Below are 24570 nucleotides of genomic sequence, written 5' to 3'. Positions count from 1 at the left end.
AGGAAAAGCACTGGCCTTTTTTAAAGAAATGGAATTTTATTACTTTCAAGAGCAAACAGTAACTGGAACTAATGGCTAACAAAAAGCTGCCAAGTGGAGGAGAGCCCAAATAAATAACTCACTTGAAATAGCATTATTTGCATACTAACAATGTTCTGAAAAATCTTTTCAGTTTTATTAAATAGGTTAAATATACCTCCTGGAATCTTGCTTGTACCATCAATTTGCTAAACAAACCCTTTCTCCATGAAAGAACAAAGGTGAGCTTCATTCCAGGCCTGGTTAAATGGCCACAAATTTTCAATCAGCTCTGCCCAAATTAATGAGATTTTTAACTAAACTGAATTAGCTGGATTTGTTTTTAGTTTGCACTTCCCCTCTCAGGTCTACTCTCTGGTGGGGGACCCTGCTATAAAGTATGAGAATCCTAGCAAACACAGCCCTGAGGGTCACTGTGGCCTAGAGTAGGCAGGCACTCAATAATTGCTTATTAACTATGGGAGCGAAGAAGGGTGATGAATAAAAAGCCTTGGAGTCTGATGAGCAGGGCTGAGTTAGTTGTGTGTCCTGCTTTTTTGCCCAGTACCATATTCTTCAAAGGAGGTAAATTCCAAGTCCATGCATACAGCTTTTTCCCCAGTCTCACAAAAGGTTCAGCATAGTACCAAAGGGGCGTCAATCTAGAACAAAAAGACAGAAAGGCAACCAGGAAGAAGAGTATAAATTGTTCTAGAAGAGACTCAGTAGAGAGGACTGAAGATAGGAAAGCAAATATTTCTAGAAACCAAGAATTCTGGAAGAGTTGGAAGGACTGGAAGACCTTGAAGACTTTTTTACTCCAATCACTTCATTTTACAGATGAGGAAATAGCCCAGGGAGGGGAACAAGTTTACCTTGCTTTTAAGTGGCAAATGAACGATTTTTTTAAAAAAATAATTTTTATTGAATTTTTTTTTGTTTTCATGTTAAATTTCCCCATATAACCCTCATTTGTCCTTTATTTTTGAAGAGGACCAATGACATCACAGGGTGATGTCTTGATTGATGCATGAATTGAATTTTAGTGAGGCAGAGTTGCACAAAGTTGTCAGCCTCACTCTCTCTCTTCCAGAGTCCAGTGACAGGACAAAAGTCATGACAACTGGCTTTGGCCCAGGGTTGCAGTGGATGACCTTGATGTTTTCAACGTCTTGCTAAGCTCTAAGCTCTCCATAGCACTTGCTTTAGCCCCCTTCATGGCCCTTGGAACAAACTATCTTCATCCAACCTTTCCACCAGGGAAAATCTTCACGTGCTTGGAGTATGCATCCCCCTAACTCATCAATGGGTCTGAGGCCTGTTGATTATCCTCAACCTAGTTTAGTTTATCTGCTGAGACAGTTTTACCAGGGTGTGGCCACTGCCCATCCTACAGTTTCTTGGAGCCACAAGTGAATGCCAGGTCGACACCAAAGGTGCACGAGCAGCCTTGAAAAGGGCTCAGCAATCCCTCATACCAAAGGTATGAATACTCCATATTTAATCGGTAAGAAAGATGTTGGGATTGAAACTTCCTCTACCCCAATGTAGATCTGCAGCTGTTCTCTGTGACTCACAGGCTAAGTTACCCTGAAGCACTGAGCTTAAGTGATTTCCCCATGTCACACAATTATCATGTGGCAGAGGCAAGATTGGAGTCCAAGGTTTCTGGATTCTAAAGTACTGGGCTTCTAGCCATAATGCTAGCTTTTTTTTTTTGGTCAAATATTTATCTAATACCTATTATATACAAATTACTGGAAATAAAATAACCTATCCTTCCTCTCAATGCACTCACAATCTAGTCGAGGTTAGAAAGACCACTGTCTATTTTCAAGTTGACCCTTATCTGTTATTCCATCACTGACTGAGCACAGCTGGTCTGTCTATAGTGCCCAACGCTGGGCAGGTATGTGGGGGGAGGTGTTTAAAAATTTACTGTCTACTAAATATTGATAGTCGCTCTTCTTGTGGTGGCAAAGAATTGGAAATTGAGGAGATGCCCATCAACTGGGGAATGGCTGAACAAGTTGTGGTAAGTGATTGTGATGGTGTACTATTGGGCTATAAGAAATGAAGAGCAGGATGCTTTCAGAAAAACCTGGGAAGTCTTATGTGAACTGATGCAAAGTGAAGTGAGCATAACTAGAATATTGTACATAGTAACAGCAATATTATCAGGATGATCAACTGTGAAAGACTACTCTATTCAAGATAATTCCAAAGGACCCACGATGAAAAATGCTATTTACCTCCAGAGAGAGAACCGAGGAACTCAGAATGCAGATTGATGAGTACTTTTTTTGTCTATGTTTTCTTCTGCAACATGGCTAATATGGCAATGTTTTGTATGACTTCACACGTATAATTGATATCAAATTGCTTGCCTTCTCAAGGATGGGAGAGGGGCAGGAGGGAGGGAAAGAATATGGACCTCAAAATTTTAAAAAATCAATGTTAAAAATATTTTACATGCAATTGAGAAATATCTAACAAGATGAAAATATATTGAACAAAAAAAAGTTTACGGTCTACTTTAGGAAGGAAAACACACACAGAAGAGAGAAGAACACTTTAATACATGTATGTGAATGTAAGCACAAGCTGATTACAATAAGAGCATGGGAGAGGAAGAGAAGGCAGTGGCAAGGAATCAGAAGGAGGTAATTAGGAAGGTGTGCTAGATGGGCAGTTGAATCGTCAGTTGGTCTTAGATGATAAAGGAGTATAGAAGGTCAAGCCAAGGTTGGGGCAGAAGGAGCCAAAGTGACAAGCACAGAAGACACATCTCATTCTCAGGACCCCTTGAAGATGGCTTTGCCTGTGCTGGGCCGGATACCAGTCTGTGGGGCTCCTCCAAACCCCAGTGCCGTGTCTTTCCGGTTCCTCTGGCTGCCTAGCCATCGGGGGCTGGAGGAGGGCTCTGGAGAGGGAAAAAAAGAGAACTATAGAGGGCCTCTGTTCCAGGGCTCCATTTTGCTCTTCCCCTTCCATTTTTATCTATCAGCTCTCTTCTTAGGGTCCTTCTAAGTACTTGGAGATTTTCATTTATGGAACTAAGAGAGGAAGGGCAGGTCTTTCACTGACTTTTTCCGCCCTTCATCTGGTACTTACTAGCCTCAGTTAAACTTTCCTACCCTCTCTGCTGCCAGTTACCTGAGACAGCAAGGGGACCTCCTGGCTTTTTCATAGTGCTGGTGTGAAGTCTGGCGATTCGACTCCGGCCCTGGGGGGCAGCCACTGTACAGGAGGCTGAGGACCTGATGAAAAAAGGAAATGGAAAGGTCAGAGATGCCACTTGCTCCCCACTAAAGTGAGGACTGAAAATCCCCACAAGACATTACCCCAACTTAACACTGAGCCCTGGGAAGGGAGGGGTAACTAGGTACTACCAACAACTTCCCAGAATCAGTGAAGAAAGGAGTGACACTGTCCAGTCATTGGACTTGGTCAGTTATGATTCACATGGAATATCTTACCCATAAAGAGAGTGACTAATCAGCTAGAAGAATGTTGATGCTCTGCAATCTGATCTTGTTTGATCAAATAGCAGGGAAAAGCCTGAACAAGTAATGGACATAGATAACTTGCCCCGAGAATCTCATCTGCATACAGGAACTTGGCTGTCTGCCAAACAAGGTGCTCCGGGGGGAGAGTCTAATCATAATCAGTTCAGATATCAGAGCCACAGGGCACAACGTTACTAGGACCCCGATTCTAACTCCTCCTTACCTCAAAGGGCATCTCCTCTTGCGAGCAGAGCCACCATGAAGGGAAGATGCTGGCTTGGGACCCTTCATGGTGAATAGCTGCATGGGACCCCTGAAGGAAAAATGAAGGTGAAGATCTTCAGATCAGAAAGGAAAAGAAAGGACTAAGCAGTTTCTGCCTTCTTGTCCACACCCTAGCCCCAGTGCTCACTGGGTGGGAGATGGGACTAGATGACCTCTAAGGTCCCTTTCAACTAAGATGCTATGATTGCTTTCTTCTCCTTCACTCCCTTTGCTGACAGCTGAGTGACAGGCCCATTCTGGGAGAACATCCAGGTGTCAGTTTGTGACATGTCCGGCGAACTGGAGTTCAAAAAACCTTTCCACTTGCCCATCTCCAAGGTTAGTTTCTGATGCAGTTAGTGCTAGAGTTGGGGGTTGGGGTGCTGAGGCAGGATCAAATCTTGTCACTGTTTGAGGGCCCCAAATTACCCCTCACTTTCTACTAGACTTAACAATCTTGGGATGCCTCAGAAACCAATCTGATCTGGGTGCTGTTCACTGGCCAAGTAAACACCCCATTTGTTTGGGTGTTGGGGGAGAGGGGGATGTCCCTTGCAGTCCTAATGAAAAAAAATCAGCTGAATAACTTTTTCTGGAGGGTGTGAAATTCCCCTCACCCTGCTTGTATATGTAGGGATGGAATTGGAAAAGGAAAATGGCAGTTGTGGCAGCGATCATGAGAGAAACAGAGTATGGTATATTGGGAAGAGCACCTGAAGGTCTGAATTCAAGCCCTGGCACCAGTACTTCCTAGCTGCATGACCCCAGAGAAGATTCTTACCCTCACCAACTGTTAATTCCTTTATCTGTAAAAGGTGGGTGATTATGGTTGAACCATTGATCTCTCAGAGTGGTAAGGAGAGCAGCTTAGAGTGACATAGAAATGTGAACTATTGCTAACAAGAATAAAAGCAGGACAGGCTGCTAAAAGGGCCACGCTGGTTTCCTTAGCTCTCCTTCCAGATTTCTGCTTCAGCTCCACACTGCCTGTCCCCGCCCTCCCCCTTCCCCTCCTAAGTTGAGGCTCCATAAGTCACCCAAGGGAATAATTAGAAACTAGTTCTTGGACAAGGGCTTTGAGACACTGGCAGCAATGGCCTTTTGCTGCTTGAAAGAAAAGAAGCCGCAAGGGAGACTGATCCCTCCAGCACACCCTGGTGTCCTGAGACTGGGGAGCAGAACAAACCAGGATGAAAGGCAAACTTGGTTGCAAGTTTCCAAGATGAATCTGTTCCTTGCTTCCAATTGTAGAATCCCAGGATCTCCGAGTTGGACGTAATCCTAGACGCCATCTTGTCCAGTGTGTAGCTGAACAAGACTATTACACATCTGCCAAGTTGGCGGCCCCTGCTTTGCAGGAGGACTTCAGATGGCATCTTCCCAAGGAGGCCCAGTTTATTGTTTGGATAGTTTTAATTATTAGAGGAAATTTTTCTTTGCATCAAACCGAAATCTGCCTTTCTGCAATTCCCACTTACGGCTCCTAAGTTTGTTCTTTAAGGCCAGGGACAACAGCAGAACAAGTGGAATCCACCTTTCACACGACAGCCCTTCACATACTTAAACAGAATTATCATATCTGCTTATAGTGTTCTATGTTTCAGGCTGAACAGTTGCATCAAATGTTCCAGGTAACATGATCTCAAGGCTACTGCCCATCTTGCCTTCCCTTCCCAGACGCTCTCCAGCTTCTTCATGTCTTTCCTATGACAGGACACCCAGAACTGAACAGAACACTCTGGCTGTGGCCTTCTCAGGGCTGAGAACAGCCCTGCTGTCACCTGGCTAGTCCTCCACTTCTCTGAATGCAGTCCAGAATCATGGCAGTTTTTCTGAGTGTCTTAGCACAACACTGACTCCTACCAAGCTTGCAATACCCTCAGATCTTTTCCCAGTGAATTCCAATCTAGCCCCATACTGTGAAGCTGATTTTTTGAAACCAAGCGTTCAGTATTTTATATTAAGTCTTATACTAAATTTCATCTCAGTGGCTTTGGCTCAATGTTCTACCCTGTGAAGATCTTTTTGGATTCTGACTGTCATCCAAGGTGTTACCTGTCCCTCTGAGGTTGGTGTCATCTGCAAATTTAATAAGCATAGCATCTCTGTCTTTACTCAAGCCATGGTCAACTATGTTAAATGGCACAAGGCCAAGTGGAGATCTTGGAGCACTCTACTAGATATCTCCCTCCAAGTAAACATCAAAGCACTAATGGTTACTCTTTGGTTACAGCTATTCAATCAGTTCTAAATACTCCAACTGTACTATTCGTAACCTCAAACTATGCTGAAAGAATTCCCCTGATGGACCAACCTAGAATCCCTGTTCAAAATGGAAATAAGAGTGGTCTGGCGTAACCTGCTCTTGATAAAGTCTCCTTGTGATCACTGATTCCTTCTCTAGACGTTTACTAACCATTCCTTTAATTAAGCTTTCTAGAATTTTGCTAGGAATTGAAATCAAGTTTGCTGGCCTGTATATAGTTTGTAGATGTCTTGTTTTCAAGAACTACATTTGTTCTCTCTAGTCTTTTTTTTTCCCCCTTGGGTGAGGCAACTGGGTTTAAGTGACTTGCCCAGGGTCTCACAGCCAGCGAGTGTTATGTGTCTGAGGCTGGATTTGAACTCCGGTCCTCCTGACTCCAGGGCTAGTGCTCTATTCACTGTGCCATGTAGCTGCCCCTGTTCTGTCTAGTCCTGTGGAGCCTTCTTCCACTATCCTCTATGAGCTCTCAAAAATCACTCAACAAACAAATCTGCCGGGTTTTTCAGTGCCTTAGGATGAGGCTCTTCTGGGCCTGGTATCTTGGGCTCAAACCTTTCTTTTTCTATCCATTGAACACCCCTGACCCTTGTGCTTTTGGTACAGGTGGTCAGAAGGGACAGGAAGAAAAGAGGCCTACCTGGGAATGAAGGGTTTATCCATCTTGTTCAAGGCAGCAGGGACATTCTCCCAGCTGAGGAATTCAGAAGCAGTGGACTTCAAGAAGGTCCCCTCAGAAAGGTCAAAGGTGGCATTGAGGTCCCGGGTAGGTAGGCTGAGAGGAGTAGAGCAGTTCTGCATAGAGGATGGGCCCAGGGGCACCCGGCTTTTGACAACAGTAGCTGAGAGAAGGTGGGGAAAGGGGGTAGTGGATGCAACCTCCATCTTGGGGGTGCTGAGTCCCGGGGAAGGCCCTGCCTGGGGCAGAGAATCTTTCCCTGCATGGGGCAAAGACTTCTTTTGCCGTTTGGCCTCCAGTTTAGAGGAAGAGTAGGTGTTCAGTTCAGGTGAGCTTGACTCATCTGATCTCCTCCTCTTCTTCTTCCTTGGAGCCTGAGAACTTTGGGGTGAGAGGGCTGAAAAAGATGGGAGCCCCAGAACGGGCAAAAGCCCACTCAGACGTCTTGCCATGGTTCGTGTTGTTGGGCCAGAATATGTTGGAGGTGCTAGACATAGAGAAGAGAGAAGTTCAGAACCTAAGCTCAAATAGGGCTTGAAGGAAGAGTCTGGAGGACAAGGGGAGGGACACAATAGAGACCAAAGAGCATTACATGTCTAAAATGTCTCACCTCCCCTATACCAGCACTTAGAGCCTTCTAGGCCCAGGCAGGGGATGTTTTTAAATGCTTTTGTCTACAGCTAACCCCACAACCACATTTTTAATTTTCCCCAACTCCGGGCTCAGTCTTCCACCCTAGCATTTCAACTGCTGCTCTGGCCACTTCAGTCACACGTGAAGGCCCCCAGTTCTTCTTTACAGACAAGGTAAGGCAGAGGCCTGGGCTGCTGAGATGATACTCACTTGATTCTGGGGATAGCTCCTGGGACAAAGGTACCCCTCCAGCTGGGCTGGGAGTATCAGCTACCTTCCCCCGTGGCACTGTCTTCTCATCTTGAACCAGCCGTTGCACTGCCTCAAACTCCAAGACCATGTCTGGGGTCAGGAGATTGGCTTCTCTGAGAAGAGAATATTGCCGCTGGGCCACATGCAGCACCATCAGGGCTAGCCTGGGTGTGAAAGAAAGGGTTATAGCATCCCCATCCTCCTCGCCTCCCCCCAACCCTAGCCTGGGTTATTGATGAGAAAGGAAATCTCAGACCTATCCCATTCGACTGCTTTCTACTTGCCAGTCAAGAATTTCCAAGTGAGATAGGGGCAGCTAGGTGGCACAGTGGATAGAGCACCAGCCCTGAAGTCAGGAGGACTTGAGTTCAAATCCGGCCTCAGGCCAAACACTTTAACACTTACTAGCTGTGTGACCCTGGGCAAGTCACTTAACCCCAATTGCCTTAAAAAAAAAAAAAGAACTTCCAAGTGAGGCCAAGAAAATTATGTCTTGGTCTCCTAGACTGACCACTATTTCGATAACTGCTTTGCTATCGACTTCAATTTCTTCCTTACCATGCCTCAATTTTTCCTTTGGCCAAGCCTATGAACTCAGTGAGAACAAAGTAACTCTACTGCTCATTATGAGGTATTGCACATAGCAAGGATTGTACATGACAAAGATACAGGTGTGGCTCACTTTATGGAACAGGTAACAGGTATGGTCCTATACAAGCAGGTTCACAGCAAATCCTATTTTAAATACATTTAAGGTTCTTGTATGAAGAATCTATCATTAAAAATCACACTAAAAAAAGTCTGCACACTAAATACATTAAAGGTTCAAGGGAAATTATGAGAATGGGTGGATTATTAATTTTCTAAAGTTATTCTGTTAGCTGCCAAATTTCCATAAAGCGACGCACAGCTGTAATGGTACTATGACTTCTCAATTAGCTGGACAGGGTTTTATGCATGGCAAATATTTTTTCTAGAGATGATTTCCACATATTACACTACACTCTTCTGGGACACCACCTTTGACATCAAATGGCTCAGGGAACAGCCTGAGCAACACATCAATGTGAAGGTAAAATTGCTTTAAAACACAAACACACACAAGTATGTGCTTGGGATAGACTATATATGTCTAGCATCTAAGAACCAGGCTAGCTGAGTTTGGAGATGCTCATCCTTAGGGTAGCCACTGGGGGATGAGTCTGGGGGGACACAGAAATTCTTTATGACCATTTACTAAGCTATAGAGTATTTGGAATAAATCAGGGTTTGGAAGTGTGGTAAAGTGGGAAGAGTATGGGCAAAAGAACAGTGATCTCAGCTTTGTCATTAACTAGCTGTGTGACCCTGAACAAGTCATGTTTTGTCTCTGAACCTCAATTTCTACATCTTTAAGTTAAGGGGATTAAGTGAGATGGCCTTTTAAGATCTTCTCCATCTCTGCAATTTCATAATTTATATTCTAAAAACAAAATGACTTTGAATTTTTTAAAAGTCAGACTTATTCAAGTCCTCCCTCTCTTTTGATTTATACACACACACACACACACACACACACACACACACAATCTTCTCCATTAGATTGTAAGCTCCTTGAGGACAGGGGTTGTTTCAGCTTTTTCTTTATATCCCTAGCACTTAGCACAAGTGTCTGGGATAAATGAATTGCTTAATAAATGCTTGTTGATTGGCTGACTGAAAAACTGAGTAACAATCTCTTCCCCTTACCTGTAATTTTTACTTTTTTTTTGGTGAGGCAATCAAGGTTAAGTGACTTGCCCAGGGTCACACAGCTAGTAAATGTCAAGTGTCTGAGGCCAGACTTGAACTCAGGTCCTCCTGACTCCAAGGCCAGAGCTCTATCCACAAGTCACCTAGCTGCCCCTACAAGTTTTACTTTCTATGGGCTTTTATGCCTATCATTTCATTTTGTCCTCTTATAAGCTCTGGGAGGTAGCTATGACAGGGATTATTTTCTCCATACTACCAGATGAAGAAACTGATATATACTGGGAATACCTAAAGCCAGGATGTGACTTATCTGCAATTCACTCAGTAGCTCAGTTGTAGAGACAGAATTAGAACACAAGGCTGTGTTTACCGGAGTACACCAATCAGGTAAACTATCCTACTGGCAAATACTTGGAGTGCTCTGTGTAGCGTGGAAGGTTGGGGGGCTCAGAGAAAGAAGGCCAAGGGAGGCATCCTGCCAGCTTGTCCCTCCCTCTCCTGAGACCCTGCAGAGCTGACAGCAGGAGACAGATAATGAGCCACTGATTATTCAGACTGCAGTGTTTTTTGCTGACTTGGGAACAGACACTCCCCAACAAGAAATAAAATTAAACAGGCCCTTCTGTCCGGAAGCTTTAAATACACTGCCAAGCGTGAAGCATGTTGGGAGGGGTCGGCAACAGGGAAGCCAAGTGGCACAGGATTGATGCACTGGAGGCCAGAAAAGAAATATTAATAGTAATAATAATACAGTCACACATATCCAGATCCTCACAAAAAAGAATCATGGCACAAATAATTCAAATCTTCTTTGATTTGGGACCGTTTTTGTATTTATGCTTAAATAAATGCACTCCAGACATCTGGGGAATCCAAAGTCAATCCAAATCCAATCGTGAAGCCACGGGGTGAAGACCTGAATCAAGAGGAACTAAAAAGTTGTCCATCTCTATTCCCAACTTCATGCTGAAAACAGACAGTACCACTCCCCAGCCTAAAAAGCCAAGTACTTGGAATCAGAAGGACCTGAGTTCAAATCTGGCCTCACACACTTATTAGTGGTGCAATCCTGGGCAAGTCACTTAACCCTGATGGCCCCCTCTCCCCTCCCCCCCAAAAAACAACAACAACATCAAAAAACCCTAAACAAACCAAAGCCAAGTACTAGCCTAAGCAGAATAGTCCTTGCTCTAAACTTGCTATCTTTCTGGCTCATACCTTCCCAGCGGACAGAGAAAAAAATGCAGTGTTTAGATTACAGAAGCCCTCTCCTTTCAGCACATGAGACGTATCTTGCTGGGCTGCAGGCTCCGTGGAAGAGTGAACATAAATAAAGATGGTGAGACGTAAACAGAGTAGGTGATAATATCAACAAGAAGTGGAGTAAGACCTGCCTCAGATAACTAACAACGTGGATAATCCAGAGTTGACTGTAACAGGATCCTGCCATGTCTTCCCTTTCCCCGTGTCATACCTTCCATTTTAAATTCTAGGGTAGATTTAAAAAGAGACCTACCTCTTGGTTTTGTTTTTGTCCACTTCTGGTGGTGTGAGGCTGCCCAATCCTGGCTTGGGCTCTAGGGTTTGGACCGGAGGCTGCATCACCTGATATAAGGCAAGGAGTTCCACAGACACAGAGATCCTATGATGCCTTTCCCCTTCAAGCTGTCTCTTACCCATCAACCAAACAACTCCTGAAACACCACCCCAACCCCCTTCCTCTAAGCCTCCCTGGGTTGATCAGAGCCCAATCTAGATACTGAGCTAGATTATTTTTGAATCTCCCTCGGCTATTCATTATACTCTCTACCCCATTATATAATTACTCTTGATCTATAGACAATGTAAATATAGCAGCCTGGCCTTGCTGTGTGTCAGCCCTTTGCATAGGACTCTATTAGTGTCTCAGACTGTAAGACCCTAAAGGGCAGAGTCTTGGGTCTCTGAAGCCTCTTTTCTTTTTTTTATTAATTATTTTTTTCAATTAAAGAAAAAAAGATCTATTTTCTCTCCTTTCCATTAAAACAAAACAACAACAAACCCCAAAACTCTTATAAAGAAATTTGCTTAGTCAAACAGAACAAATTCCTACATGGCCATGTTCAAAACATTTTGGTTTCAATCTGTACCCTGAGTCCTGTGTAATCTCTCAGTATAATAGTTAGCCCAGGACCATACACAAGTAGGCCCCCAGGGCAGCTTTTGTGAGGATGCTGACATTGATTTCTCCTGGGATAGAAAAAATGGCACCTAAAACCTTGCCTTGTCCCTATACTCTGTAAAGAGGCCCAGATGTCCTTAAATAACCTACAGTTGCTCTAAAGCAACCCTGTTAAGGGGACTTTAAACCAGAGTGATCCTCTCAGCACCAGGGAAAAAAAAGGATGGAGGAATCTCTCCCGATGTCACAGAAGCTCTTGTCAATTGACCTGCCACTCAATTCTCTCAGCTCAGCTTCAGAAATACCTTTTTCACGGTGCTCTCATTCCTCTCCTTCGTTGGTTCCTGTGCCTGAGAACTGAAAAGGGGCTTCATCACTTCTTTATCCTCCACGTGGGTCTCCTCCTCCTCTTGGGGGTTCCAGGGTTTGAGTAGAGCTCTGGAGAGTAGGACTGACGAGGATGATGGCTCAGTGAGGGTGAGTCAGGAAGGCTGAGGCTGAGGGGGAAACAAAGGCTAAAATGAGAAGAGAGGAAGACAGAGGATGGGGAATGGACAACAGCGGGCTTTAAAGAAGCAGATCAAATAAATCTCCCTGGCACCAGGGTAGCAGATGATGACCACTGATAGTCCTTGATCAGCCAATGGGCATTGACTATGGTTCTGTAGAAGGAAGATGATCATTTTCTTATTCAAGGGACATTGAAATCCTAAAATCTGAAGTTCAGGATAGTCCAGAAACCTGTGGACTAGATAGATAGACTAGAAAGCAGTCCCCCACTGGGCTGCAACCTTAGCTATGAATAGAATCCTAGTTCCCTAACTACCTTTGCCAGCAAGTCCTCTTGCACTGATACTAGAAAGAAGGGGAGAAGGACTTGAAAAACAGCTGAGCTTCCCCTCTTTCTATCTCAGATAAGGACTGGAGAGGAAAGATGCTTACCCTGGCTGCAGAGGGCTAGTGCAGAGAGATGGTTTGGGCAGCTCTGGGAGCTCTTGTGGGGTGGTTCTTGCTCCTGCTTCATAGACCTGGAGCTTTTCCCGCAGGGCAGCCACCTAGAACACAAGCACCCTCACCCATCAAAGCCCTGGATCCAGCTGGAAAGCATAAGTTTAGCACGGGAAGAGGAAAGGTAGCGAGGCCAAGGAAAGCAGGTCTTCAGCTTTGTAAGAATTCCCTCTCCCTCCCACCAGAGCCAGGAGCTCTGAAGCCCCCAGATCTTTACCTCAGCCTGAAGCTGCTGGCAAATGGTGGCATACTGGCTGATGTGACAGTTCAAGCTGATCACGTTGCTCTTGAGCTGGGAAGAGGGAAGCTGCAGTTACATAAAGGAGAGCAACCACCCACTCCGGTCCCTCCACACTGTGTTTCTGTCACCATGTCTTCGGTATGTATTCTCTCTACTTCCTATTACACTGGGATCTCCAAAAAAGTGAAGACTGTGGCTTAAGGAGGCTTTAAGCTCCTCTTGGCCACCTTATCCTTCCTTTGCCCCTATCTCACCCTAACACTCTTAATCTGGGGCCCTCACTCACACAGTCTCTCTGCACCCTATTTCCCTCTAGCTATAATAACCTCAGCCTGCCCTCATCTGCTGGGCAGGAACCCACCGAGAGCTTGATTTCCTTTGCACGGTCAGCATACTTGAGGGTGTTGTAGGTGTCCTCATAGGCCAGGGCTGAGGGACTGACAGCAGCGATCATCACTGTCCGGCAGTTCCCTCCTATCGAGTCCTTTAGCAAACGGGTCAGCTTGCTGTCTCGGTATGGCACATGGGACTTTCGGCCCTTTGAGGAAGCAGGAGGAGACACATGTATACAAGGTGGTCAAGCCAAACAAACTCCTGGTTCTGAGCAAGAAGCAGCACCTGAGAAAGACCAGTGCTCAGGCCTAGACTATAGGAGATCTGTAGTTTCTCCCCTTGCCCATCTAAACCCTAAACTCAACATAAAAGCAGTCAGGGAAGACGAGTATGCTTATCAAGGTCTGATATCAGCTCTCTCCCACCCTTCACCTGAACCACCCCAACCCTCCTACGTTCAGCTCTCACCACCATTCACCTCATGAAGATGCGGCACCTGGGGCTTACCTTTGCATCTGCCAAAGCATTGAGGACGTTGATGAGTGCCAGCAGTGAGCGGTTGATGTTGGCACCCTCCCGAAGCCGCTCCCCAGTGGCATGGGTGTTTGATGCCCTCTCTGAGCCTGCCAGATCAATCAGGCTCATCTTGGCAACCCGCAGGGTCTGGGTCAGTCCTGGCACACAGTCCTGCTGCTTCACATAGATCTAGGGGAGTCAACAAGAGTGGGTGCAACGACTAGGGAGGAGGGGAAGCAAAGAAGGATGCCAGATCCTTGCTCAGACGCCCAAGCTCCTCACCTGAAAGACCGCATGTGAGCGAGAGGATGTGGCGTTAGCATCAGTGGGGTGCTGCTTACGATTCCGGTTCCCTCTCGTCAGCATCTCCAGAAGTTGTTCAGCTGAGGCTGGCTAAGGAAATAGTACTCAGAAAGGGTTGGCAATATTGGCACAATCAGGTCCCTGGTCTCCGCCTGAATCCCTGACTAGTTCCCTAGTCCTAGGACCCCTCCTAACCACCATGGTGATGCCACCATTTCCAGCATGGGCCCATTTCCCTTTTTGAAACCCTTGGTATCCCCAGATAGTCTTCTAACTAATTCTTAGCAGGAAAGAACTGAAAGACTGAGGATTTCCCAGGAGAGATGGGACAGATTTTTCCCATCTGCCCCCTAATATCAAACCTGATGGAAGGAGAGTCCTTGAACCACAACACCCCTGTCTGGGTCCTCTCGGATAGCTAGGGCACCCTTGGGATCTAGGAGATCATATATCTGCTCATTGTATACCTGAAAAGAAAAGAAGGCCAAGAGCTGTTGGTGAAAGTGGGTGGGAAATCAGGGGTAGTAGGATGTATGAGTGCAACCAAGTAGGTGGGAGGGGAAGGGGGGTATCTCTGCCTGAGATGTTAGAAAGGGTGAGGATTAAGAATGAGCTAAAAAAAGATCACTTTAAACAGCTCTGGATAGGGTGCCTGACAGATATTAAGAGAAGTTAACTCTTTTGTGATTTTATTTCTTATAGAAGTGGGATAGGGAGAATGAAGGGCAATAAATGACCTAATGTTACCACTAGATAGTGGGGAAAACTGAGGCTGAGGCCCAAAGAAGGAAGAGGAACTTGGCTCAGGTCCTCCAGAATATCAGTGACAGATACAGAACCTGAATTCTGTTTTTCTGCCTCCTACATTTGGCCTCCTTGTGATTAAAGGAGATGGGAAATGTCTACCTCCTTGTTCAGAGGCATCAGCATTTATCTTGGTACCCAGAATGTCTTATTTCCCAAGAAAAAAGAAAGGGCAGTGGAACTGCTTAGGAGAAGTAGAATTGGATAAATGCTAGGTCAGAGGGTGGAACTTGGAGGGACAGATTAAAATGGGTGAGATTTTAAGTGTTAAAGTATGCTTTTACTTATCAGTCCTTTCCACATGGCTGCCTCCATCTGCCTTTGAGCCCCTCAGTCCCAATCACTGTCTACCACTCCCACTGCCTACCCAATACTCAAGCCATCTACTGAGAGTTAGTTATGAGGCAGGAATCCTTGCCCAATTGTAGTGGGAAAGGCCTGATTTAGGAAGGTTAGAAAGAGGTCTATCCAGGACTCTAGTTTTCCTCTTAAGTTGGGGGTAATAGGGTAAGGCTACTTCACCTCTTGGTAGCTGATGAGAACCTCATAGTGTTTCTCCTGCCGGCGGGCCTCTAGACGCTGATAAAGCTCCATCATGGTCAGGTACATGATGCCAGGGTCCCCCTCTCCTCCCAGCATGGTGTGTGTCTTCCCTGCTCCCGTGGCCCCATAGGCAAACACTGTAGGGAGTAAAGGGAGATGCCAGCAGAGTAAGGGCCAGTCCTCCTCCATCCACCCCACAGGAAAGGCTGCAGTGTTCTGAACCTTTCCAGAAGCCAATCTCCTTGCTCAGAATTCTTCCTCCCACTTCTCTCTGCACTTCCCTTCCGTTCTAATTCTCACTCTCCTTCAGGAGGGTTTCCCTGACTACCATTCTCCTGGTTACACTCACTTTGGTCAAATTTCCATTCTTTAACACTGATGTTTAGCACCACATGGCAATAATCATTGGTGAACTTCCCTATCTGCTCCTTCCTCTATCTTTTTCCCCCTAGATTATAAGTTCCCCAAAAGTAAGACTGAACAGAACCATAAACAAAGTACTTCTGTACGTAAAGCTCTGTGTTGGGTGCTACTAAGGGAAACAAAAGATGAAAGTTTCTGCTTTCAGACCCCCTGTCAAACAGATGAAACTGAACATACTCTATGCCAGTGGTCTCCAAATTTTGAGCATGCACCCCTAACATGTGTGGGTGTACTTATTTATACCTTATATGCATGTATTTCTGTACAAATAATTATGCACAATATAAAACTGACCCAAATAGAAACTTAAAAGGGAAGAGATAAAAATGAAATAATATTTGATCCTAGAGTTAACAGGGAGCCATTCAAGTTTGAGTAGCAGAGTGATACAGTCAGAAAAATCACTTCAGCAGCTGTGTAGAAGATGGATTGGAGGAGTGGGACTTAAGACAAGGAAACCTGAAATACGAGGCTATTTCAATAGTCCCCGTGAGAGGTGAGGAGGGCCTAACCTAGGTTGGGGGCTTTGGGAGCAGAGAAAAGGGGACAGAGTAAAGAGGCATTGTGAAGATATAAATTACAAGATTTGGTAACTGATTGGACATGTGGGGAGAGTGAGAGGAGTTGAGAACAACACCAAGGTTTCAAATCAGTAAGGTTCAGTGGTAAGTGTGCTGGACATGAAATCAGAGGTCCAAGGTTGGAAACCTGGGTCTGCCATTTACTAGCTTTGTGACCTTGGGCAAGTCTATGGGGCTGTTTCTTCGTTTGTAAAAATAAAAGGGTTGGACTAGATGGCCCTCCAACATCTCTTCCAGCTTTAAATCTATGATCCAACAAACCTGGGCACCTGGAAAAATGATGGTACCTCAATAGTAATATGGAAGTTCAGAAAAGTAGATTTGGGAGAAATACAATGGAATGAGATCTATGATGCTTATCAATCAATCAATCAATGTTTATTATGTACCTACTATATGCCAGGCCCTGTGCTAAGTGCTGGATATCATATATCACAACCCATTCATGCCCAATCATCCTGTCTGACTTACTCTTTCCCACCAAAAATTGGAGGAGGCAGAGCTCTTTCTTACTGACCACTGCCCTGGCTTGTAAAGCCTGCCTGATGAGAAACACCTGTTCTTCATGGATTCCCTGGATCACCATGAGGTGGTTTAGGGGGAAGAGTGTGGGGATATTAGCAGGGGGAGAGGAGGCATGTTCCACAGCGAATTTTGCTTGCATGGCTAATATAGGTGCCAGGGTTGCAGTTAAGTTGGGACCTTAGACACCCGGTCACAGCTATCAGAGATCAGCAGCAGGGAGGGATGGAGCAGGGGAGCGTTCAGTGATCATAGGTGAAGAGGATAGTATAGTGTTGGAGACAAGCCCAATATTGGCTATCACAGGGAGGGTAGGATGTGAACCATTGTCTTTCCTGTTGGTTAATCATATACCACCCTGCCTTGGGGTCATGCCATAGCCCCCACTTTAAAGACTACTGCTCTAATAGACAGAAACAATCCCTTCTTCTCAAGAAATGGATAAACAAATATAATTAATATAGTAAAAACTGAGTGCACTTTTACTGTATCTCCCTTCCCACCCCCCTACCCCAACCTAATAGCCTCTCTACACAATATTGCCTAGTTGATTACTCACCTGAGCAGTTATACCCCTGAAGAACCCCATCCAGGATGCTGTGGGTGGTGTGCTGGAATACCTCCTGTTGGGTGGCTGTCTCGGCAAAAACCCGGTCAAAGACAAACTTCAAATCTTTGCCCTTTTTCTTGGGACCATCATGGACATTGCCTCCCCACTTCAGACCAGGGAAACCTCCATCTGGCTCCTCAGGGTCAAACACCAGCATTCTCCCATCTACCACCTGAACCACAGGCCTTCGATGGCTCTCCAATTCCTTTGGAGTAGGGGGCCTCACTCGAACCACTACCTTCACTGTGCTGTCCTCCTCTGTCATCACCATGACAGTGCCTAGAAAGAAACAGGATAAGGAGAAAGATTAGGTCCCTTCTAGCTCCAAATCTAAAATTCTGTGATCAAATTACATTTCCAGGTATGAATCAGGAAAATGCTCTACTCCTTCCCCCTTCCAAATAGCTTACCATTCAGGGACCCCCATCATTCTCCCAACATTCGTTGCCTGACTCAGTTTTGGCTCTGGGATACCCTAATATGGCGCTTTGGCCCTGGCCTGGTCGATGTGTTTGCAATTCTCCATGCACAGCTTGTTTATTTCCCCCCTTACGTCTCTAAGATGCCACTCCTCCAGCTGGATTGCCCTTTCCTTCCTCATGGTGAACTCTTCTGTCTTCAAAATCTGGCTTCAAACTCGCCTCCTCAAGGAAAAATTCTTTGTCTAATTCAACCCCACTTGGATCAATCATTTACCCTGTGGCTGTTTAGCGTTCAATACTCCCTTTGTACTATACAATTTTACACTTGTTGGTATGTTGGTTTGTGCTATTCTTAAATAATGTTGTATATTCTCTGTCTAGGTCACAGAGTCAGTGGCTGCAGAGCTGAGACTACAACTCTTTGCACTATAGCTCATCTTTATTATCTTCTTTATCTGCCTCATCTTCATTATCCTTTTGTATCACTCAGGAACAGATTCCGGGCAGAATTCCTGCTTCTGCCACCCCATCACCCTACTGCCACCCAACTGCCACTAGCTCCCTGAGTGAGGCACAGCCAGACTGTAAACTCCTTGAGGTAAAAGAAACATGCTTTCTATTTCTCTTGTATTGCTGCCCCCACAACACCTAGTAAACATCTCTACAGAGACCACTAAAGAAAACAGTCTCTAAAAATAAAATAAGGAAAAAAGTCTCAAATATTCATTCACTTCAACAAGCATTTAAATGCCTGCTACTTGCAAAGCACTGTGCTAGACTTCGAGATACAAAAACAAAATGGAAAATGGTCCCTCTCATTTTTGAAGGGCCACACAATTGAGTGTGACTATAAATCCCTCAAGAACTCATCCTTCTCTTTCCCCATATTCTCTCCCCTGGCCTTTCAATCTGTCCTGTAGAGCATGGATGACAACAGGAAAGCTTCAAGGAGCTTAAATCAAAGAATATGACATTGACTAGGGTATGAGGAGGGGTAGTGGGTAGAAAAGAGAATAAGGAGATGTTCCAGGGTTCTATGGCTAGTGAAATCATTGTAAAGCAATAAAGCAGTATTGTATAGTGGAAAGTATATGGCACTTGGGGGCAGGGAAGTGGTAAGAGTTCTAGTCTCAACTCTGTTGTTAAAAAGCTGTGTGACTTTGGACAAGTTACTTAACTTCTCTGGGCCTCAACTTTCTCATCTTTAAAATGAAGAGGTCAGATTCAAAAAAATGGTTTTTCTTATTATGTAGATAGATAGGAAGGGCAGCTAGGTGGCATGATGGATAGAGCACTAAGCCTACAGTCAAGAAGACTCACCTTCCTGAGTTCAAATCCAACCTCAGACACTTACTAGCTAGCACTCTAACCTCTAGAGCTCAGCTGTTAGAGTCTGGAGACTACAAGATCACAAAGTTGGAAGGGACTTCAGACGCTACCAAGAATCCCTTCCGGGCCAGTATACTGGGCTTTTTATATTTCCAATTAGGGGGACTTCACTACCTCCTGAGACATCAACCCAGCATTCAATAGGGACGGTTCAAATGGCTGGGCAATTGTTCCTTACTTTGCAAGTAAGTATCTCTCTCTGTAGCTTCTACCCATTGTTTCTGGTTTTGCCCTCTGGGTCAAACAGAATAAATCCATTCCCTGGTCCACTTGCAGCCCTTCATATATCTGAACACGTATATTATGCCACCTTCTCAGTCTTCTCTTTTCTAAGCTACACATGCTCAGTTCCTTCAGCCAATCCTTATATGTTTTCCACTCTTCTTATCACCTGGTTGCCCTTTTCTGGACATGCTCCAGCCTATCTCTTTCCTCAAATTCACTGCGCAGAACTGAACCCAGCATTCCAGGCACATCCTGACCAAAGCCATGGTTTTTTTCATTGTTTATTTTATGTGATTGTGAGAACAGGTATGTCATGATTTTAAATATCTCCTCCCCCAAATGATGGAGGCAACACCCAGCAATAGCAACCCTATTGTATAGCTCAGTTTCCTACCTAGCAGATACACTATAGTATGCTAAGCATTACACCCTTCAAATACCACATTCCTGATACATACCCTAATTAAAAATGTTCTTTCACTCATATAGTTCCATTCCTTTCCTACAACATCATATACCGGAAAAGACGTGTCTGGCTCAAATGGCTTAAGAACCACTAAGGCTGTGCCTATTTGGAATGGGATGGAATATGCCTATTTCAGCTACCCATATGTCATATCACAGCTAAAAAGGTGCCACACTGCTACCAAATTACATACTCAAGGAATTAAAATGGACATAGTAACTGAGTGTTGGTAACCTTTATAATCCCTGTCTTCCTCTTACGTAGCCTCTCGAGGGGCTAGGAAATAGTCTGCTTGCCTAATGAGATATTTTTCCTCTCCCTGGGACAGAGCTGTGGGTATGACAATTTGTGTTGCTGTAGCCAAGCAGCTGAGGTCTTCATCCCTAATCTATATCTACTGGGGGGGGGGGGAATGTCCTGATAAGCCACCTCACTCAGGGACATCAGTTTTCCTCTCCCTGAGTCCAGGAGAACAGCTGCTGTTCCTTCTTTCCCCAGGGAGACTGTAAAGATTAATGAGAGCATGTTCGCCAAGACTGCTTTCATCTGAAACTAGAAAAAATATCTGAGCCCAAAGCACTAGGAAGATGCTGCAGTCACGTCTCATTTCTAACCCGGAGCAGCTCATTAAAACCTGCAGGCCAGTAAGCTGCAGAGATAGGGAAGAAAAGCCAGAGACACAGGTCATTTTCAGGATCATGATCTTTCCAAGCCTCCAACTGGTACAAAAGTTTATTCCTTTTCTTGACAGGCTTGGCAGTGGGAAAAGCACCAGATTTGGAGTCAGACTACCTACATTTGAATCCTGGCTCTGCCACTTACTACCTGTGTGACCTTGGACAAATCACTTTCCCTCTTCTGAAAAATGAAGGGTTTGGAAGGTGCCATCCACTCACAAATCCTATGACTCTATGAACTTTTTGTGTTCTATGGGAAACTGACACCATTCCTGTTCAACTTGGGGTCATGAAAGCACACTTCTCCCATTTATAGAGATATTATGAAAGGAAAGGGAAGACAATGGGACAAGGGAAGGGAGCTCAGTCACAAAGAAGGACCAAGCACTTTGCCCCCAGCACTTTTTAAAGTTAGTAAGAAAAAGATGTATACTTTCCCCAGGACCTACTTTATAGAAGTTCTTTAAACATTTGCTTTATTATTATTATTATTATTCTCTCATTGTTCTCTTTCCTAGTCTGGTCTAGTCAAACTTCTAGTCATCCGGGTAGGAGACCTCAGAGTTATCCATAACTCCTCACACCAAATATCCAATCAACCGCCAAGTGTTGTAGGATCTACCTCCACATCATCTCTTGGAACCATCCCCGGCTGCCCACATCCCCTTTGACCTGGCTATTGCAATAGCCTCCAAATTGTTGCCTTTCTGTCCCCCTCCTCCCATCTTTACAATCCCTCCCCTTCCTAATCCATCCTCTACACAGTGGCCAAATTGATATTCCTAAATGAGCACAAGTCTATGTCACTCCCCTACTCAATAAACTCCAGTGGCTCCCAATTACTTCTAGGATCAAGTATGAACTCCTTTGTTTGGCATTTAAAGTCCTTTACAACCTGGCTCCAACCTACCTTCAAAGCTTCATTAAATATTACTTCACTCCATGCACCTGACACACCAGCCAAATGTCCTTGTCACTGTCCTTCGTGTATTACATTGTCTCCCTTCTCTCTGTCTTTCTACTGGCTGTATCCCAAGGTTGGGCTGTATTCCTTCCTCACCCTCACCTTCTACGTGAAGCCTTTCTTGATTCCCCCCAACTGCTAATACTCTCCCTCCTACCTTTTCTTTAATTACTTCATATGTGTTCATATTCATCCTGTATATATTTATATGCCTATTTATTGTCTTCCCTATTAGGATGTAAGCTCCTTGAGAGCAGTTTCGTTTTTTGTATTTGTATCCCCAGCATTTGTGTGGCTGGCACATAGTCAGTGCTTAGTAAAGGCTTGTTGACTGATTCTTCCTTCCCCCAATTTAGGACTCTCCACCCATTAATAAATCAATAAAAATTTACTAAGAGCCTACTATGTGTCAGGCACTGATGTGGTAGCTAGGTGGCACAGTGGATAGAGCACTGGCCCTGAAGTCAGGAGGACCTGAGTTCAAATCCAGCATGAGATACTTGACACTAGCTGTATGACCCTAGGCAAGTCACTTAACCCCAATTGCCTCACCAAAAAAAAAAAAGAGCTGGGGATACAAAGAAAGGCAAAAGACAGTCCCAGGCCCTGAAGGAGCTCATAGTCTAATGGAGGAGACAAGAAGCAAAAAACTATGTAGAAACATACTTATAAACATGATAAATTGGAAATAATCAACCCAGTGAAGACAGTAGCATTAAGTGAGATCAGGAAAGGCTTCCTGTAGAAGGCCGGGTTTTATTTTGTATATACTTTTATATGTTCCTGTTCTCTCTCCCAACAGAATGCAAGGTCCCCAAGGGCAGGCACTGTTTCATTTTTGTCTTTGTACCCCTAAAGCCTGGCACACATTAGGTGTTTAATAAATGCTGGTTGACTTGGGAATCACATCCCTCCCCATCCAGATGTGACCTTTTTCAAATGCTTCCTTTTGGCAGTGTCAATTTCACTTCTACCTTGTGGATTCCAGTAGGAAAATGTAGTTTCAACCACCCTCATCCAGACCAAGGTTAATCATAGATTAAGGGCTGGGGGGGTCCTCAGAGGTCAACTAGTCATCATTTTGCAAATGAAGAAACTGAAGGCCAGTGACATCCCCAAGGACACACAGCAAGATTTGAATCCAGATGTTATGATTCCAGAACCATGGGGGGGAGGGGGAGAGGCTGCCTCATCCAGATGTGCCCAGAGGACCTGCCCCTCCTCCACCTCTCCTTCCCCCCCCAGGTGTCAGGGTGGGGGAGGGGAACGGCCGGACCTGTCAGCTTTCCAGGCTAGATCCCGAGCCACAGAGACTTGGGAGCGGGTCCGGGGCCTGCAGGGTAGGTCAGGGTCTTCTTACCCTTGTTCTGTCCCACGCCGCGGTGGCCTCCGCTGCCCTGGTCCCTCTCAGCCTCAGACAGATGGCTCCCCCCCTTCCCCTCCCCGCCCCCCACCACCCCTACGGCTCGCGCGCAAGGTCTAACTTCCTTCCCCTATCCCCACCCAGCTACTGGCGCCAACCGCCACTTCCGCTCTCGGCCGGCCCTTTCAAACCAGCCGGGCTCTCTGCTTTCGCTCTTCTCATTGGTTACTTCTCAGGACTCTGATTGGGTCATTTCGGACCAATGGGAAAAGAGTCCTTAAAGCCACAGCCGCTTCATTTTCCCCTCTCCCCTACTTCCCGGTCTTCCTCTGCACATGCGCAAAACTTGTTTTTTTCTTTTAGGCTTCCTGCAGTTGTCTCTGAAAGATGACCAAGACGAGAATGCAACGCAAAGAAGAAGGATGCAAAATTTTCCAAACTGTAAGGGGACTCCCTTTGGGGGAGCAAATCAATGACCAAAACTGTCGGATGTTCTCCAGTGCAGCTCCTGCATATATGCAGCCACTTAAAAAAAAAATTGAAAACAAAGTTCAAATCAAAGTGCAATACTTAACAGGGTAAATTGACCTCAAGTGACAGTGAATGCCGAACAGCAATTATTTAACCCCGCATGCACAAACGAGGTCAGCTCTGAGTTCACATTGGAGGCTGGGTAGAATCTCAGTGCCCATCTCGATGCAGGGGAGATGGGTCACTGTCCCGGGCACTTCAGGTTGGCTCAGGACACAGAGGAATGATGAGCTGCTGGCTGCATTGGAATACGGAGTTTGTAAACTTGAAGTTAGACCTTTGTGTAGAAGGTAAACATACCATAATATCCGTTGAATTTCTCAGTGACATTAATTTTGAAGGCCTTGTAGTATTTTGCATAAGACTCTTCTAAGAAGAAAATGATAATAACTTGATTCTGGGTGCCTGGGTGAGGGGAGGGGTTGAAGAAGAGAGACATTATGCAGTCCTGTTTCAAGAGTGGACATTTGTGGTTCCATATTCTCTTCAGGAGCAACTCCAGAAAGGAGAGTGAAGGGGAAGAGACTCTTTGGAAGGCAGATGTGTAGGCAAAGCTGTTTGTTCATTTGTTCAGTCGTGTCTGACTCTATGATTCCCAGACCATAGCACGCCAGGCCCGTCTATCCTTTACTGTCTCTCAAAGTCTGACCAAGTTCATATTTGTTGCTTCCATGACTTTATCTATCCATCTCATCCTCTGCCATCCTCTTTTTGTTTGCCTTCAGTGTTTCCCAACATCAGGGTCTTTTCCAGTGAGTCCTGTCTTCTCATTATGTGGCCAAAGTATTTAAGCTTCAGTGTCAGGATTTGACCTTCCAATGAATAGTCTACATTAATTTCTCAAAGTATTGATTGATTTGATTTCCTTGCTGTCCAAAGGACTCTCAAAAGTCTTCTCCAGCATCACAATTTGAAAGTGTTGATTCTATGGCTTCAGCTTTCTTTATAGTCCAACTCTCAGTCATACATTGCTACTGGAAAAAAACCATAGCTCTGACTGTACGGACTTTTGTCCTAAAGTTGATGTCTCTGATCTTTAGTATGCTGTCCAGATTTGAAATAGCTTTCCTTCCAAGGAGCAAGAGTCTTTTAATTTCATGGCTGCAGTTGCCATCAGCAATGATCTTCGAGTCTAGAAT

The 24570-nt window shown here is 45.0% G+C and overlaps 1 protein-coding gene across 1 annotated transcript; it reads right to left on the bottom strand.

The window, feature by feature from the left end:
* Window positions 1–2575: 2575 nt before the first annotated feature.
* Window positions 2576–23003, bottom strand: KIF18B (kinesin family member 18B). Its single transcript, XM_020997710.2, is given in 17 exon segments — window positions 2576–2941; window positions 3175–3278; window positions 3751–3840; window positions 6695–7220; window positions 7577–7782; window positions 10866–10954; window positions 11816–11922; window positions 11925–12007; window positions 12453–12565; window positions 12736–12810; window positions 13121–13297; window positions 13600–13797; window positions 13891–14001; window positions 14274–14378; window positions 15238–15395; window positions 17344–17673; window positions 22898–23003. Coding segments are annotated over 16 exon segments (2592 nt in total). The 5' UTR covers window positions 17666–17673; window positions 22898–23003; the 3' UTR covers window positions 2576–2813.
* Window positions 23004–24570: the final 1567 nt, after the last annotated feature.

The sequence above is a fragment of the Phascolarctos cinereus genome, unplaced genomic scaffold (assembly GCF_003287225.1).
Source record: "Phascolarctos cinereus isolate Bilbo 61053 unplaced genomic scaffold, phaCin_HiC Scaffold_5;HRSCAF=322, whole genome shotgun sequence".
Taxonomy (NCBI): Eukaryota; Metazoa; Chordata; class Mammalia; order Diprotodontia; family Phascolarctidae; genus Phascolarctos; species Phascolarctos cinereus.
This window is presented reverse-complemented; position numbering and strand designations above follow the sequence as displayed.